This window comes from Typopeltis vanoorti, chromosome 4, assembly GCF_054136105.1.
Source record: "Typopeltis vanoorti isolate ZY-2024b chromosome 4, IOZ_Tvanoo_1.0, whole genome shotgun sequence".
In the NCBI taxonomy this organism is placed as follows: domain Eukaryota; kingdom Metazoa; phylum Arthropoda; class Arachnida; order Uropygi; family Thelyphonidae; genus Typopeltis; species Typopeltis vanoorti.
The window spans coordinates 65500674-65519228 of NC_143552.1; the positions used below are offsets into that span (position 1 = coordinate 65500674).

General features: G+C 38.2%; 1 protein-coding gene across 1 annotated transcript in view; it reads left to right on the forward strand.

Annotated features, from left to right (window-relative positions):
• The window catches only part of LanA (laminin subunit alpha), a 1191635-nt gene that overhangs the window by 1054896 nt on the left and 118184 nt on the right, over positions 1–18555 (forward strand). The window contains exon 55 of the mRNA XM_090391815.1: positions 14248–14365. Coding sequence (XP_090247941.1) covers positions 14248–14365 — 118 coding nt within the window. The remainder of the gene's footprint in view (positions 1–14247; positions 14366–18555) is intronic.

Below are 18555 nucleotides of genomic sequence, written 5' to 3' on the forward strand. Positions count from 1 at the left end.
CTTGTTCCCTCTATTACATGTTGTCTAAGACATTTGTCCCTCAAGAATTCTAGAAATTCTATTCCCTTATTGCTACATGCATCTTCCTCTCCCTCAGTTTATACTACTGTAGTTAAAATCTCCCATAAGAATCATTCTTCTTGCACTTGCCAACCTCAACTCTCTAAACATTTCCTGGTCCCCACCCTCTTTGATATAACTATATCAAAGAGGGTGGGGACATTTTCTTAGACAGCGAAGGAATTTGACAGAGTGCCACATGAAAGCTGATATTTAAGTTGCAGCACATGGGTCTGGATGTCAGATTTTTCAACTGGATTCAGGATTGGCTGTCCGATAGGTATCAGAGAGTTGTGTATGGTGGGGCAGTTTCAAGGAAGCAGAGAGTTACAAGTGGGGTCCCACAGGGCTCAGTGCTGGGACCTATATTATTTAACCTTTATATCAATGACATTGTCAGTGGATTGCAGGAGGATGTTCAGTTGTTTGCAGATGATGCAAAGCTGGGAAGGATTATTAGTAATAGTGCAGATATGGCAGCCCCACAAGAGGATTTGAATAAGCTTGATAGATGGGCAAATGAATGGGGAAGGATCAGTTTAACACAGCAAAATGTAAGGTCTTGAGGTTTGGGAAACATCGATGGGACAGTGCATACTCTATGAGAGGAGTTATACTGGAGGAAGTAGGGGAGACAAGAGATCTGGGGGTTGATGATTGATAGAAACCTTAAATTTAGGGGACATATTGCAAAGGTGGTATAGGTAACACAGAGGATTGCTGCAATAATGAGAAGGACACTGACCTGCAGAGATAAAACAGTTATCATTCCGTTGTATAAGACCCTGATGAGACCACACTTGGACTATTGTTCTCAGATTTGGTCCCCAGGATTTGAAGGGGATAAATTAACCGTGGAAAGGGTACAAAGGCAGATAACAAAGATGGTTTCAGGACTGTACAATGATAGTTATGAGGATCGGCTGAGGGAACGTGGACTACAAAGTTTGGTGGATAGAAGAAGGAGAGATGATATGATTGAGACTTTTAAACTGTTGAGAGGTGGTTACAGGGTTGACACTGGGGAGTTCTTTCGCTTGGTTGAACAGCGGGAAGGAGTGATGACAAGAGGCCATCCCTGGAAGTTACGAAAGGAGACTGTGAGCAAGAGGGTGAGGAGTGGTTTCTTTGCATGGAGGATGGTTGAACCATGGAATGCATTGCCTGGTGTGGAGTGGTGAGAGCGAGAACAGTCAATAAGTTCAAGGAGTGGTATGATAAACTTTGTGTTTCTTAGGCGGGTAGGGGGGGACCTCCCCTCGATGAGTCTTGATAGACTTCGTGTTTCTTAGGAAGGATCTCCCACGATAAGTCTTTTGACTCCATGGAGGCTTGAATAATAATAATAATAAAATTGATGCAACACATCCAGGAGGCCAAGACTCGATTTGGGCCTAACCAAACCGTAATGTAATCAGAAGAAGCAAACACAATTTCTGTATACCTGGTGAACAGGTGCATATCTCCAGTTAAACAAGTCCTGATATCATTAACATACAAGTTAAATAGTGGTCCCGAAATAGCTCACTGTGGATCTTCACGGAGATCTGTTTTGGGACTATTGTTATTGTCAACAATTGTTATATTTAACCAACTGTTTTTTTCAACAGCTCTCCGTGCAAAAACCCTGCTTTTTGCTCCCGTACTCACACCCTCCTTATACAGCCTTCCAGGAATGACCTCATGTTCTTCCCCTATCTGCTACCCTATCATTTTATGAAAAACCTCTTCAATGTTAATCCAATAGCAACTCCTTACCAACTTGGACGTCTCTGTAATATCACCTCTCTTCATCTTATCCACTACACACTAGACTGCCAGAGATCAGAAACTACCTTAGCCAATTTTCTCTGGACTCTTTCCAACATCTCTTCATCCTTTTGAAAACCAGGTGACCAAATCTGTGCACAGTAGCCCATATGTGGCCTAATCAAAGTCTTAGACCAGGCATGTCAAACATGCGAGCCACATGAGGCCTGCCAAACTTTGTAACCAGTAATCTTATTTAACTTTTGACAACACTGATTTAAATAAACATATTTAAAAAATTAACATTTCCACTTAAGATTATTTTATATGCCAAACTACTCTGCACTTTCTAAAGGAAATAAAGCTCTATTTTTCATTTCAAAAAAGCTTGTTACACGACTGCATAAATATTGAATTTTACCGAATTTTAACAAGCAAAGCTACGTATGCGGCTACATCTGCTGACCACAGCAATCGGAGTCTAGCCATTAGCAATTTTCTGGTTGTAAGAAAGTGTAGTGTTTTCTTTATAATTAATAAAGAATTTATAAAAATAATTTCAAAACCTTCAACCAGTATGAGTAAAAAACGATCAATTGAAAAACATTATAGTTTTCAAGAAAAATGAGAGTTACAATATTTTTGTTTTCAAGGGGAAAAAAAAATGCCTGATATGTAGAAACTCTATCGCAGTTTGCAAAGAATATAATATTAAAAGGCATTTCAATACAAATCATAAAGAAAACTATGACAAATATGTTGCGAAACTTCGTGAAGATAAATTGTCAGAATTAAAGTTGACACTTAAAAATCAAAGTGATTTACCAAACCTATTGAAGATAACAGAGCTATGGTAAAAACCAGCTATTTGTTATCACATTTAATTGCAAGCAAGTCGAAACCATTCACTGAAGGGGAATTTATTTGCAAATGTATTATTAAAGCAGTTGAAGTGTTATGTCCTGATCAATTAAAGAAATTTAAAAATATAAGCTTATCTCGAAATACCATTGCTTATAGAATTGATGATATAGCCGGAAACTTGAGTCTCAAATTCCAACATTTGAGACTTATTCCTCTTGCAATTGATGAAAGTACAGATGTAGGATATCATTCAGCTGGCTGTTTTTATTCGTGGATGTGATATGAACTTAAAAGTAAATGAAGAACTTCTAGAAATTATTCCTATGCACGATACAACCACTGGAGTTGATATTTTTGATGCCCTTATGGAAGTTTTGAACGAATACAATTTACTGTTAAAAAAAGCTAGTTTGTCTAGCAACTGATATTGCTACAGGTACAGAGATATTCTCATTTGGGTGATAGACTTTTGAAAAGTGATCACTGAGTAACTCTACTATTACATCTGAATTGGTCACCTCGATACCATCAGCACCCACTAACGTTATCCTTCCATAGTCATTCTTCCTTTTACTTGCCACATAGCAGAAGAACTCTTCGAGATTACTCTTGATCTCCTTGGCTAAGGTATTCTCATAATCTGATTTAGCTTTTCTTACTATGCTGGTAACCTTCCTAGCTTGAGCCTTGTACTTCTCATGGGTGTACTGATTGCCTTTCTCTTTGTAAATTCTCCATAACATTTTCTTTTTTTGCAGATCAAGCTTGATACTACTACTACTACTCATCCATCTAATGCCCACCTTGTTTGTCTTCCTGACCATGGGGACACAATCTGATATTGCCTCCCTCAGATACCCACTGATTTTATCCCATGCACTGCTAACATCTTTCCCCTGCAATATGTTCTGCCATGTGACTGCTGCAAGCTCACTCTAAAGCTTGTTATAATTGCCTAACCTGTAGTTCCCTATATATCCCCCTTCTTAAGAGAGAAATCCACAAATTTTGCAACCTCCCGAGTCAATACCACATGATCGCTCTCACCAATTGGTGGTAATAACAAGGACACCTTACTTATGTATATATCCTCTGAACCAATGACCAGGTCCAACACTCTCACACCACATGTCCCTTCAGTTATGTGCTGTTTCAAGTAATTATCTCGTAGAAGATGTATGAATTCCATTTCCTTTTTGCCACGTGATATTTCCTCCTTCCAGTTGATATCACCATAATTAAAATCCCCCATAATAATCACTAACCTGCACTCATTGCACTAATTTGCTGATGCATGAATTCAATATCACCCCCTAACCCCCTGGCCTATAGCAGCAACCAACTGCATATTTGGTTGCGTTGGTCACTATTTCACACCAGACCACCTCAAATGTACTATCATTCACATGTCTATCATCTTGATATATACTACTTTCTTTGTCTGGAACTCATCAGCTATCATCAACAGTACTCCTTCCCCCGTTCTGTCTTCTCTATCCTCCCTAAAAATACTGTACCCGTCACATTCATTTCCAGTGACCACATCTTCTGCTGACAGCAAAGTTTCTCTAATGCTTACAACTTTTGGTGAGATTGCACCGTCTAATGCCAAAAATTCTTCCCTCTTATTTCGAATGCTTCTTGCATTTGTATACAAAAATTGCAGATTCCCTTTAGTTGTTGTACCAGCTTTAGAACTGGTACACGTCACTAATTTCAGTAGTCCCTTGCCGATTTATATCCTCTCTATTCTGCAATTTTTTCTGCAAATAAGGATCAACAATTATATAATCACTACTTAAGTTTCTCTCTCTTACACGCAACCTTTTCAATTTTAGTTTCCCTATCCAATTACTTTAATTTGTTCAGAAAACAATAACTTCTTCAAGGAAAGATTGACTTCTATTTGGGTTTATAGGTCAGATTTATTTCAAACTAAGTTATACCAACTAGTTTCGCCAACTATAGCTGTTGGCTTCATCAGGGTAAAAGATATATAGATGTAAGACCACTTAAATGTTAAAACTGTTGCACTAAAACTGTAAATGAACCGAATACAGTTGTATTTTTACAAAAAACAGAAGATCGCGTACATCACATGCATAGAGCATGTATGATCTCACTTGTTGTTACATAGGAACATTCTATAATTTGTAGCAAAATTTAATTCTAGCAAGTTTAAAGATTTAATGAGGATCTTCCAGATCTCAGACAGAATTAATCTTTGGTTTCTATTTAGGTTTTGTTCTGAACGAATAACTGTTGTGGCTTCTTTTATCATTTGGAAGCAGAAATCCTCCTCTAAGTAGGGCATGAAGCTTTTGTCCCATTCTATGGTATGGTTTGTCATCGAGAAATGAAAAGCTAACCCCGATTTGTCTTCCCTATTATTGTTTACGTCTCCTATGTGTTCTTTTTTCCTGATTTCAAAACTTCTAGAAGTCTGGCCAATATAGTTCAAGCTGCACGAGCAGGGGATGTTGTAGACTCCGGCATATGTGTAAAAAGGATGACTGTCTTTTGGAGATCTTAACAATTGGCGGATGGTCTTTATTGGAGGTTTAAAAGCCACTCGTATTCCATGTGGCTTGAGGAGTCTGGAAATTTTATTGGAAACTGAATACAGAATTGGAAACGTATATGGAATTACGATAGTGGAATTATAATGTATATCTTCAGGCTGTCTTTGTGTGTGGGGGGGGGGCACAGAAAAGTATCTTCGTGCAGGATATTATAAACTCATTCAGTCACGATGCCTACAATCTCATGCACTTTTACTCGGTGGGCTTCCATAACAATTACATGGATTTTGTCAATCATTTCCTTTGTAGTGACCTCATTCGGGCATCTGGAGCGTGCTTCACCTTCGATGGACTTGCAACCATGTTTAAACTCATTTATCCAAAAATAAATAGTCTTTAATGCTGGTGCAGAGTCCCCATGAATTGCATCTAACTCGGCTTTGATCTGCACAGCCTTCCACTTCTTCAAATAAAAATGTTTTGTCACTGCATGAAACTTGTTTTTCTTCATTTTTATGAAAAATGTGAACACAGTCATTTTAAATGTTTGCCAAATGAGAGGTATGCGTCACACGTGGCTAAAATTTTGCCAGGGGTCATGAAAAAGAATAAATGCCGACACTGGTATGAATGAATGAATTGTGTCACCATCTATTGGATATTTATCAAACTTTTCAAACAATCCTCATACATTATGAAAATTATGGAAACGACTAATGTATTAGAGTAAAACTTTAGTTTAATATAAACCAAAATAAACACTCGACATTTCAACCTTCACATTAAGGTAATCAAATGGAATATACATATATATACACAAAGAAACAAGCTGCACTACAATCTACATGGCATGCTAAAGTTATTGACCAACCGTTACAACTATTGGCCTGACCTCTGGTGGAGAAAAAAATTACTACATCAAAGCTAGCTAGTCCTCTTATTATTATCTATTAGGTAGTTATGATTACAAAATTAAATTAAGGTGGAGAGCAACAGGTTTACAAAAAGGAAAAAATAATAAATAAAAATAAAGGATTACTTATATAATTATACATATAAATTACAACCAACTGGAAACAAGGTGGGCTGAATGTGTGCATCCAAATTTTTGAGATTTTTATGCCACCATTATTGTTAAGATTAGGGTGGTTAATCAAAATTTCACAGGCTTCTTTAAATTTCCATTCAAACCAGGTTTTTTATTTTTTTTCTACCAGAGGTCAGGCCAATAGTTGTAATGGTTGGTCAGTAAGTTTAGCATACCATGTAGGTTGTAGTGCATCTTGTTTCTTTGCATATATATGTGTATACTCCAGATGACCTTAATGTGAAGGTCAAAATGTTGACTGTTTATTTTGGTTTATATTAAACTAAAGTTTTACTCTAACACGGTAGTTGTTTCCATAATTTTCATAATGTACCTTGAATCAGTTTAAGGCATGGTTGGGTGAGCATTGTGTGCAAGAGTGTGTACCTCCCACGATGAGTCTCTGACTCAGTGGAGGTCAGTTAATAATAATAATAATAATAATAATAATAATGTGGATGTTTGCAAGGATAAAAAATCTGAACTTCATAATGGACTCAAGAAGTTAAGAATGCAGTCTTGATAAAGAAGCACATCAAAATTCTTATCAAGTCAAGAGGTGTTCTGAGAGAATATAGAAAAAATATATAAAAAACTATACTGTGTGTAAAAGTAGTTATGAAAAAGTTGAAACTTTACTAAAGATAAATATTCTTAGAAGAGAAAAATTCTGTCTGCTATTGTGAAAGCTTACTAATGGAAGAGTATAGTAAAAGGAATTAAAGATGATAAAGATGATGCAAAAACCGAAGATTTTCTGGATGTTTGGAGTAATTACCTTTTAGAATTATGAGCCATGTTGCAGGCGAATTGTTGACAAATTCAACCATCCCAGGTCAACAATCAGTGATACCATACTGAGAGGAAAGTGCAGAAAGTGAACTGAAAGTGCTACCCACAGTGGATGGTCCAGCACACTCACCAAATGTTACTATAGAGTTTTACGAAGGATAATATGTGAAACCACCATTTGTCATCCAACAGATGAATGCAGAGTTCTGGGCATCGACTGGAACAAGAATCTGCATAAAAATATTCAGAACCAAGGCTCACAACATGGGTTTTGGGGTAGGACTGCAAAATGCAAGTCCTACATTACCCAAATTACATGCAACGTTGTCTTCAGTGGTGCAAGGCGCATGTACAGTGAGATGTGGAAGTGTAGAAAACTGTGCTATGAAGCAACAAATCACACTACACTTTCTAATCCAGCAGATGGATAGGTGTGAAAATGTGGCAGATGCCCAGTGAATTTCTTTTACCAGCATGCGTAACATAAACTGTGAAATGTGGAGGTGGTGGTGTGATTGAATGGTCCTGTTTTTCCTGGTTTGGCTTCAGACCTATGTTTATGGTGCCACAAACATTGACCTCCAAGAGGTATCTTAACATTCTGAATAATGCAGTGCTTCTTACTTTGTGGCATTTCTACGGAACTGACCATTGTCTCTTTCAGCAAGATACAACATAAGGCTGCTGATGTAACTGCGTGGTTTGTGGACACGAACATCACCACACTTGACTGGCCTGTATTAATCCAATAAAATCTCCTTACTAACTTAAATGTCTCTATCACCTCTTTTCCTCCTATCTACCAAACTCTGTAATCTGCATTCCTTTAACCTCTTTTAAGCCAATATTCTAGAGCACTTATGTTGTATTAGTTACTTGTCTCCAATGTAGCGACATCAGAATGCAAACCAGATGAACAAATTTGAGCATAATATTCCAATTATGGTCTGATGTATATACTGTATACAGTGGCATAATACCTCCTTATCCCTACATGTTAGTGTATTTCTCTGCCCCCCCCCGATGCCTCCCCCCCCCCACAGTGTTCCGGACTGGTGGGCCGGTTCTCCTTGAATTCTGATGACTCGAATTTTGAAGACTCAATACTCAGGATAGCCCCTGAGTTTCAAAACGTTTCAAATAACTTGACAAAAATGTTACATAAAAACGTTACAAAAAATGTTACAAAAAACGTTACACAAAAACGTTACAAAAAACGTTACACAAAAACGTTACAGCCTACATCCATTTCCAATTTCAGCTTATCATTTTATAATATAGAGTAGATATATATATATATATATATATATATAGTTGAGAAATTATAGGAATATAACATGAACTGTATTTAAGTTTTGTTAAACTGGAGGCATATGAATCATAATATTAACATCTAACCCAACAAACATCTGATACATCTCTTCTTTTTTCACTTCCAGTTCTCCTAATACTTGCCTCTCTCTCTCTCTTCTATATATTGCATCGCATCATTTGCACCAGTATGATATATGCTGAAAGAGTGCTCGTTCAATAATTCCACTATATCCTTTGCAGCTGTTATCTGCTGATGACTATCCACGAGTGTTAATCTGCCATAATTATTCTTCCTCTTGCTTGCCATATAGCAGAAAAATTCCCTTGAGTTAACTTTGACCTGACCAGCCAATCTCCTCTCATACTGCACCCTTTTCTTTCTTTACAATGCTCGTCACCTTTCTAGCTTGTACTTTATATGTAATATGTACAGGGTGGCCATAAATTAATTTTCCCTCTTTGGAGGTATCTGTAGCTAAAACTAATACATGGAATGAGACCACATTTTATATTGAGACTTTTGAAGGCACGAGGAGATGAATTCTGCGAAAAAAAGATTTAGGACCAAAAGTCGCCGATAGGGGAAATTTTGGTGCTGGTGGAGTCAAAAGCAGTCAAATATTTCCAGTAAATGCAGGTAAAAAGGATTATGCAAATTTTACTGTACCAATTCCACTTAAAAAAGGGATCGGGAACGTTCAGGCAGTTATTCGAATGACTGACGAATTGTGCTCAATATGCGTCCTACCTTGCCTCAGCATGCTTTACTTGTTAAGTTGTTTTACCTTAAACAATTCAATGCTGTAGTGGCCCTTTGGGAATTTAGAAGGCATCATATCCTGTGTACAGGTCCCATGGCAGCTGTAACACTGAGAGCTATGATTAAGAAGTTTGAAGAAACTGGATCACTAGGAGTTAGACCTGGCAGAGGACAGAAAGCAGTGCAAGAAGAGACAGTAACAGATGTTGCTACTGCGGTGTGCGGCTGTTGCTTACACCATCGAAATGTTATTATTCCATTTTATCTGCCTTTAATGTAATTATCTGCTTGTTTTCGGCTCCACCAGCACCAAAATCTCCCCTATCAGCGACTTTTGGTGCTAAATCTTTTTTTTGCAGACTTCATCTCCTCATGCCTTTAAAAGTCTCAGTATAAAATTTGGTCTCATTCTGTTTATTGGTACAGATGCCTCTAAAGAGGGAAAGTTATTTTATGGCCACCCTGTACTTTATATTACATGGATCTGATCACCACCAACTATCTTGCTTGTATATTTTCTTTTCCATCACAGCTTGCTTGATTTCACTGTTTATCTGTTTCATTCCTGCTCTATTTACTCACTTAACCCTTGGTATGCAGTCATACATTGCTTTTGTCAGATACTGCCTTGTAAGTTTTCATGCATTGTCAACATCATTTTCACTCAGCTCCTACCCAACATACTGATGCTAACTGACTACAGAGCTTCTATAATCACCTGTTTTATACTTCCACATGTATCCATTTTTGGTTGTAACCTTTTCCTGTTTCATCACTTCCCATAAAAGTATCTCATGATCACTCTCACCAACTGGTGGCAGTGTCAACACTCCATTAACAACTACATCTTGTGAAATTATCACCAAATCCAAAACTTCAATTCAATCACATGCTGCTTAAGATACTTATGTCAGAAAGTCCACAAACTCACTCTTTTTGTTCCCATATAATATCTTCTCCTTGCATTCTATATTCCTGTAATTAAAGTCTCCCATCAGGACACCTTCTTTTTACATACCTAACTAATTTGCGTATTGGTATTCTCTGCATTCCCTGGCCTATAACAGCATCCTATCAGATATACTAACCTGTTTATTTCAACTTCACACCGTACAGATCCGAAATCTGTGCATGCACTATCAACTTCCACTCTTTGCAGACACAATTCCTCTGAAATTCTTAATAGCAATCCTCTTCCTCTTTTCACATTACTATCCTTCTAGAAAATTATATATCCTTCTTATTCTATTCCCGACATCACATCCTCCTCAGTCGACTAAGTTTCACTTATTCCAATTATCTTTGGACATACCGACTCAACCAATGCGACAAACTCAGCTCTCTCTTGTTTAGAATACTTCTTACATTTGTGTATAAACATAACAATCCCTGTGTGTTTGAGGCCATTCTACCAGCACCGACATTCTTTACTCTAGGTGTTATACCACACCTATCTCTTCAGTCTGACTACTCCCATTTCCCTGATCCTGACTCTGATATCCATTTCTACCTGTCTCATTTTTATGCATTCCATTATCTTCTGCTGCTGCAACCACATCTTCAACCTCATATTCATGTTCCTCCTACTGTACAATCTGTTGATTTGTGCTATCCTGCTTCACAAGTGGACTCTGATCATTTACTACATTAACTTCTTGACTCTGTGCCTTCTCAGAAAACAATAGACTTTCTAAATGGCCAACTCCAATTCCATTGAAATATAATCCATCAACTTTAAACCATCCCAACTTCCCTTCAAATTCACAGATTGAATCCCTCCTCCCTTGCCTTGTACAACTCAGTCATCTTACTATTCATTATCTCTGCTCTCCTTCTCAATTCACTGTTGTCATATCTGGGCAACATGCCTACGACTTTCCCAACAACATTATTCTTCTTTACCTGCTGTAACAACTTCCTCAAGTCTCTATCAACCATGTTATTCTCCCCAACTATCATTTGTGCCCACAATTACCACTAATTTTGATGCCCATATTTCCTTTCCTGCAACAGATCAGCTATTTGCTTCATTATTCCACCAGGAACAATCCAGGAAAGCATGTTTTTGTGCACTTTATTAGTAATCCCACCTTTAATGATTGAGTCCCCATACAATGATATACGACTATCCTTTTACTCTTTCTTCATAATATAACTTTCTCCTTCTCATTATCATCAATCAATCTCTCCTTTAGATGTTTCATTTCGCTTTTTGTTTTCACTTTCACGTCATTTTCACTTTTTATTTCCCTCTGCCACATCAATTGTGGTGTTAGACAGTGTCCAGTAGAACGATGATAGGCTTTCACCTCCACGCCAGGTCATCAGTTAGTACACATAACATTGTTCACTGCAAAACATTCATCTCTCTCAACATTTCTTTCTGCATTCTCATAGGATTATGGCTAAAGCATGTTTTCACAAGCTGTTGCATTCAAACGTAGCATGATCAACCTGTTCTTTGGTAGTCAGATGCATCTTCTGTATTATTATAATGGTTAATAGTCTGACATGTAGTGTGAAGTGCTATACAGTTTTATAATCTCCCCACTACATGTTAACCCATACAGCTAGACAAATCTCTCTCTACTGATAAACATATGAATGTTGGCTTGCTGTTCACAGTGCCACTAACTGACCAGGGCTCACATAACTCTGTAGGCAATGCAGGAGGGGGGGGGGGGTGCAGATGCAGAAGTTTTTATTATTATTATTATTATTATTATTATTATTACGGGTATCTCCATGGAGTCAGTAGACTCATCGCGGGAGACCCAAACTAGCAAAACAATATCTGTCATATCTCTTCTTGAATTCATTTACAGATGAAGAGCTCACAACAAAGTCAGGCAATGAATTCCACTCATTTACCACCCTCCAGGCAAAAAACCTTGTTCTGACACCTTTGTTAACCACACTCTTCTTTAATTTCCAGAGATGACCTCTTGTTCTTCCATCACTATCACACAGCTGAAACATTTCCCCTGCATCAATCCTATAAAAACCTTTTAGTAATTTGAATGTTTCTATCATATCCCCTCTTCTTCGCCTATCAACCAATCTCTGCAATCCACAAGCTCTCAATCTATCAATGTAGGGAGCATTTTTTATATCACTCACCAACTTGGTCACTCTTCTCTGAACCCTCTCCACAGCCTCCTCATCTCCAAGGAATCCAGGTGACCAGACCTGAGCACAGTAATCCAAATGTGGAAGTATCAATGCTTTATAAAGGGGAATAATAACCTCTTTATCTCTGGATGTCAGTGTGTTCCTCAACAACCAAGTAATCCTATGTGCAATCTTGGACACCTTAGCAATGTGTCCTCTGAACTTCATCTCCTTATCTACCAATACCCCTAAGTCCCTAGCCTCATCAATCTCTTGGAGTACCTTTCCATCGATGTAGTACACAGCTGGTAATCTTTTAATCCCAAAATGCAAGACTTTACACTTTTCCACATTGAACTGACATCCATTTTCTTTTGCCCATTTTACCAGCTTATTTAAATCCTCCTGCAAACTTTCAACATCAGCTTGATTTTTTATTGCACTACACAACTTTGCATCATCAGCAAACAACTGAATATCTCCCTTTAAGCCGTTTCCTATATCATTTATATACAAATTAAACAACATTGGCCCAAGCACAGAGCCCTGAGGCACACCACTGGTCACCTGCCTCATTCTGGACTCGGCTCCTCCATACACCACCTTATGGTATCTCTCCCTGAGCCATTCTCCTATCCATATCACCAATTTAATATCCATTCCCATCTGCTCCAATTTGCGTAACAGTGTTCTATGGGGTATCCTGTCAAAAGCCTTAGCAAAATCCAGAAGTACCACTGTGTAGCCAGTTCCTTTGTCCAACTCTGATGTTATTCTATTATGGATAGTTAATAGATTGCTAAGGCAGGATCTACCTTTAACAAAACCATGTTGGCCTCTATAGAGTATCATATCCTGATCCACCCATTCTTGAATTTTGTCTTTAACCAACTTTTCCAATACTTTTACCACTACTCCTGAGATGGTGATTGGTCTGTAATTCAATACTGCAGTTTTAGAGCCACCTTTATGCAAAGGAACCACTTTGCCTAACTTCCACTCCCTAGGGACCATACCAGAGTTCAAACTTAAATTAAATATCCAGGTAAGAGGGGTTGACAATTCATTTGCACATTCACGCAACACCCGAGCTGATATTCCATCTAAGCCTACCGCAGTGTTTGCATTTAAGTTTCGCAATATATTTAATACCTCTGATTCTTTAGCTTCAATTCTCACATTAGGTATTGCTATAGGTATAGAGATATCCTCACTTGGGTGATAGACTTTTGAGAAGTGATCACTCAGTAACTCGACTATTACATCTGATTTTGTCACCTCAATACCATCAGCACCCACTAAGGTTATCCTTCCGAAGTCATTCTTCCTCTTACTTGCCACATAGCGGAAGAACTCTTTGGGATTACCCTTGATCTCTTTGGCTAAGGTCTTCTCATAATCTGATTTAGCTTTTCTAACTATGCTGGTAACCTTCCTAGCTTGAGCCTTGTACTGCTCATGGGTGTCCTGATCGCCCTTCTCCTTGTAAATTCTCCATAACATTTTCTTTTTTTGTAGTTCGAGCTTGATACTACTGCTCATCCATCTAATGCATGCCTTGTTTGACCTCCTGACCATGGGGACACAATCTGATATTGCTTTCCTCAGATACCCGCTGATTTTATCCCAAGCACTGCTAACATCTTTCCCTTGCAATATGTTCTGCCATGGGATGGCTGCAAGCTCACTCCGAAGCTTGTTATAATTGCCTAACCTGTAGTTTCGTACATACCCTTTCTTAATAGAAAAATCCACAGATTTTGCAACCTCCCAAGTCAATACCACATGATCGCTTTCACCAACTGGAGGTAACGAGGCCACCTTACTTATGCATATAACCTCTGAACCAATAACCAGGTCCAACACTTATCCATAGTTAACAATACTGTTTTATATTGAAGCTACTCTGGTGGTATATATGATTTTGATATTCTTTGTTACGATGATGTACTTGTGTGTTTATGTATATTATATATGTTACTTTCCAGAGAAGTGACCAATGTTGATTTTGAAGGTTGCATCAAAGATGTACAAATTGATACAGAAATAAAAGATCTCAATAAAAACATTGAAGCCTTAGGAGTGGTATCTGGGTGTCCTACTACTGTAAGATTATTTTTTTTCTCTATATAAATGCATATGTGTATAGTCCATACCACACACACACACACACACACACACACACACACACACACACACACACACACACACACACACACACAAAAAAAAGCATAAAAACAGTCTAATGCATCTACGTGTGTGTGTGTGTGTGTGTGTGTGTGTGTGTGTGTGTGTGTGTGTGTGTGTGTGTGTGTGTGTGTGTGTGTGTGTGTGCATAACTAATTTAAATTGCACTTAGTTAAATATGTGGTTTCATTTAGTAATTATTATTATTATATACGTGTATGCAGAGATGAAATTCACTGAAAGAAGAATCTTTAGACTTTATATAATGTCTAAATAGTAATCACACTTCTTTTTGAAAACATCAACTGAAGTTTCATTCATCTACTTGCAGTTTATTCCATTCACTCGACACACGCCATGAGAAGAACAAGAACCTCACATGCTTCCTGCCTTTACTAAGCTTTCAGAGATGATCCTGAGTTCCTCCTCCCCATGTGAAGAGCTGCAGAATTTCCCTCACACACACACACATACTATAAGATCCCCCCCCCCCCTCTCTCACCAGCTCAGATATCTATCATATCTCCTCTCTCCTCCATCTATTCCTTGAATTTTGAAAAACAGATTCCATCAATCTCTTTTCATATATGCAATTCCATTTACCATTTATTATCTTGGTTATCCAACCCTGGATCATTCATCTCTCTGTCCATCCATCTCCTCAGAACCCAAGCACACATTGCACTATTTTATCATAGCCTCACAAAGTTGGAGAATAACTTTCTTTTTTTCAATGCAGGTTAGCATTGTCTTCAATATTCAAACATGTAAGCACTCTTGATATTTCCATGGCATTTGATCAAGTCTGGAATCAGGTCAATTTTACCAAGCTGTCATATTACTGTCTCCCTCATATGCTTTGGTGGATTGCTATCTTCTTATCTGGTTGTTCCTTGCATGTTATTGTGGATAGTTCTCTCTCATCTAAATATTTCCATCAATACCAGAGTACATCAAGGCTCTGTGTCATTACCTATATTCTTTCTCCTGTGCATTGATCCATTGATCTTCTCTCACTAATGTCTAGTCCTATTCACAACTTTACTGATGACAGTATGTTCCCATTCATCTTCATTTAGAAAACCTTGTAGTGCTCAGATATCTAAAGCTTCATAAAGTTTCAAAATCTTTTATGGTCAGTGCCTTAAACACCAATCTTCTAATGATTCTCAAGTGGAGTGAAGAATTTAGTGAATTTTCATGCTAACCAAAATGCATTCTCTCTTATTTCCCAGAAGAAAGACCATGCCTATGTTTCCTGACATCTGATACCATTCCACTCATCAACCAAGATCAGTTTTCTCTTCTTGACTTTCACATCTGGTTTATTTGTTTCAAAATAAGTTTGTAAGCTGTCATGTTTGTAGATGTTAAAGATGGAAACTAAAAACTTACGTGGAATAATTTTAATAGATGCAAATCTTTTGCCTTGGTATCTAAGGCATCTCCTGTACATTGACAAATGAATACGGTTAAAATGCAAAACAAACTGGCCACCACCATTCCTCCAGTTACTTCTAAACATTTATTAACACAGGCAGCATACATATATTATTATTATTATATTTGAGATCTCCAGAGAGTCAAGGACTCATCGAGGAAGGCTATAAATCACCCAAACCAACTGTCATACCTTCCCTTAAATTCATTCATGCTAGATGCACTCACTACCCCAAAAGGCAAACTAAACTACTCAATCACTCACCCACTGCTCTCTTCAAGAAAAACCTAGCTCTTACCCTTTTCTTGACTGCAAATAAATTTAACTTCCATGGATGCCTGCACGTTCTCTCCCCACCTTCCATATGACGATGATATCCTATAACAACCATTCAAAAGTTTATAGACCTCTATCATATTACCCTTCCCCATCTTTCTCCTGTAAACCACAGTCAGCAATCCACATACTTCCAATTATCATTATCATCATCAAATTACTGCCATGTACCCTCAGGGGTGTACAGGATATGATAGTACAAATGAAAAATTTACATCATTACTAACTTCCTATCTACAACTTTCCTCCAAATGTTACCTGTCAAGACTCCAACATTATGAGATCTTATATTTCTATCTTCTAAAGCACTTTTTACCATATCAATCTACCTATATCTTGATCTTCCTCTGGGTCTTTTTCTTGCTGACATGGCAGGGAACACTTGTTTTGCTAATCTTTCCTCAACCATTCTGTTTAAGTGACCATACCATCTGAGATTAGCTCTACTAACGCATTCCTGGATGCTGACAATGTCAAGTTCTTTCCTTATTTGCTCTGGCAAATAAGGACAACAAATCAGAGTGGGATAGTTAATATAAGGCATCAAGGTAGGGTTGAGGCTAATGGGGGTCTTAAATTCATGTACACTAATACTAGGAGTATTAGGAACAAGAAGGAAGAGTTTTTGGCCATGGTTGGCACTTCCAGACTACAGGTTATAGGTATTAGTGAAACATGGCTGACTGTAGATGATATAACTAGTGGGATTGAATGTGATGGGTATAGTGTGTTCAGGAATGACAAAGAGAACAAAATGGGGGGAGGAGTATTGTTGATGATAGCTGATGAGCTCCAGCCAAGGAGAATAGAAGTTGAATTGCAGGATAGAGAAAAGAGCACATTTGAGGCCATTTGGTGTGAGATTGTGACTAGCAGAACTAAATATACAATTGGGTGCTGCTATAGACCAGGTGTTGGAAAAGATGGTGGTGACAGTATGCACAAGCAAATAGAAGAAATGGGTGGAAGGAGGGTGATTATTATGGGAGATTTCAACTATGGTCGCATTGATTGGAGTGAGGAGAGGACACACGGGAGGAAGGAACTGGATTTTATGCGGTTATTAAGGGATAACTATCTGCGACAGCATGTAATGGAAAATACTAGGGGTCAGAGAGTGCTTGACCTAGTAATTACATCTGAGGATTTGGCTGTAACAAATATGACCACATTGCCACCAATCGGTGAGAGTGATCATAGGGTCTTAACTTGGGAGGTGGCTAAAGGTGTGGAATTTACAATTAAGACAGAGTACATGTGGAATTATTGGGCTGGTAAGTATGACAAGCTTAGGAGTTTGATTGGTTCAGTGCCATGGCATGTACAACTGCAAGGACTAGAAGTTGATAGTGCATGGGAGGTAGTTAAGAAGTGCTTGCATGAAGCAATGGCTGACTGTATACCTAGAGTCCAAATAATAAATCAAGTAGGGGTTAAATGGATGAATAACACCATTAAGCTTGAGTTGCAAAAAAAGAAACAACTATGGAGGGAATTTAAGGAGAAGGGTGACCGGCAGGCACATGAACAGTATAAAGCGCAGGCCAGAAGGGTGACGAGTGTGGTAAGAAAAGCAAAAAAGGATTACGAAAGAACATTGGCCATGCAGGCTAAAGAGAATCCTAAACAGTTTTTTAGATATGTAGCAAGTAAAAGGAAAAATGTACATGGCAGATTGATTTTAAAGAATGCCGATGGTAGGGAGGTAACTGAATCAGTTGAGTTAGTTGAGTTACTGAGTGAGCACTTTGCAAAAGTATATCATCCAGGTTGTGACATTGCAGAAACGAATAAACCAGTAGATTATACGGGAATTGTGGTTAATGAAGTGGAGGTGAGTAGTCTATTGCATAACCTCAATGTCAATACATCTGTGGGATTGGATGGTATACCAGCTCGTGTTGTACGAGAAACAGCTAAAGAATTGTCAGTACCCTTGACCATTTTGTTTAATTTGAGTCTCGGGTCTGAGTTAGTCCCGAGCGGGTGGAAAGAGGGGAAAATAGTTCCACTGCATAAAGGTGGTTCCAAGACTGCTGTTGTAAATTACCGACCGATTAGCATATCAGGAATCATTGTCAAGGTCTTAGAAAAAATAGTCAAGAGGAAAATACAAGATTGGATAGAAGAAAATGGGATACTGTATCGGGGACAGCATGGTTTTGTGAAGGGTAGGTCATGCCTCAGTAACTTGCTCACGTATTATAACACAGTGACGGCTGAACTGGATAAGGGTAATGAGTTTACGGTGATTCTACTGGACCTTGCCAAGGCCATTGACAGGATTCCACATGGAATTCTAATCAGTAAATTGCAGCATATGGGAATGGAC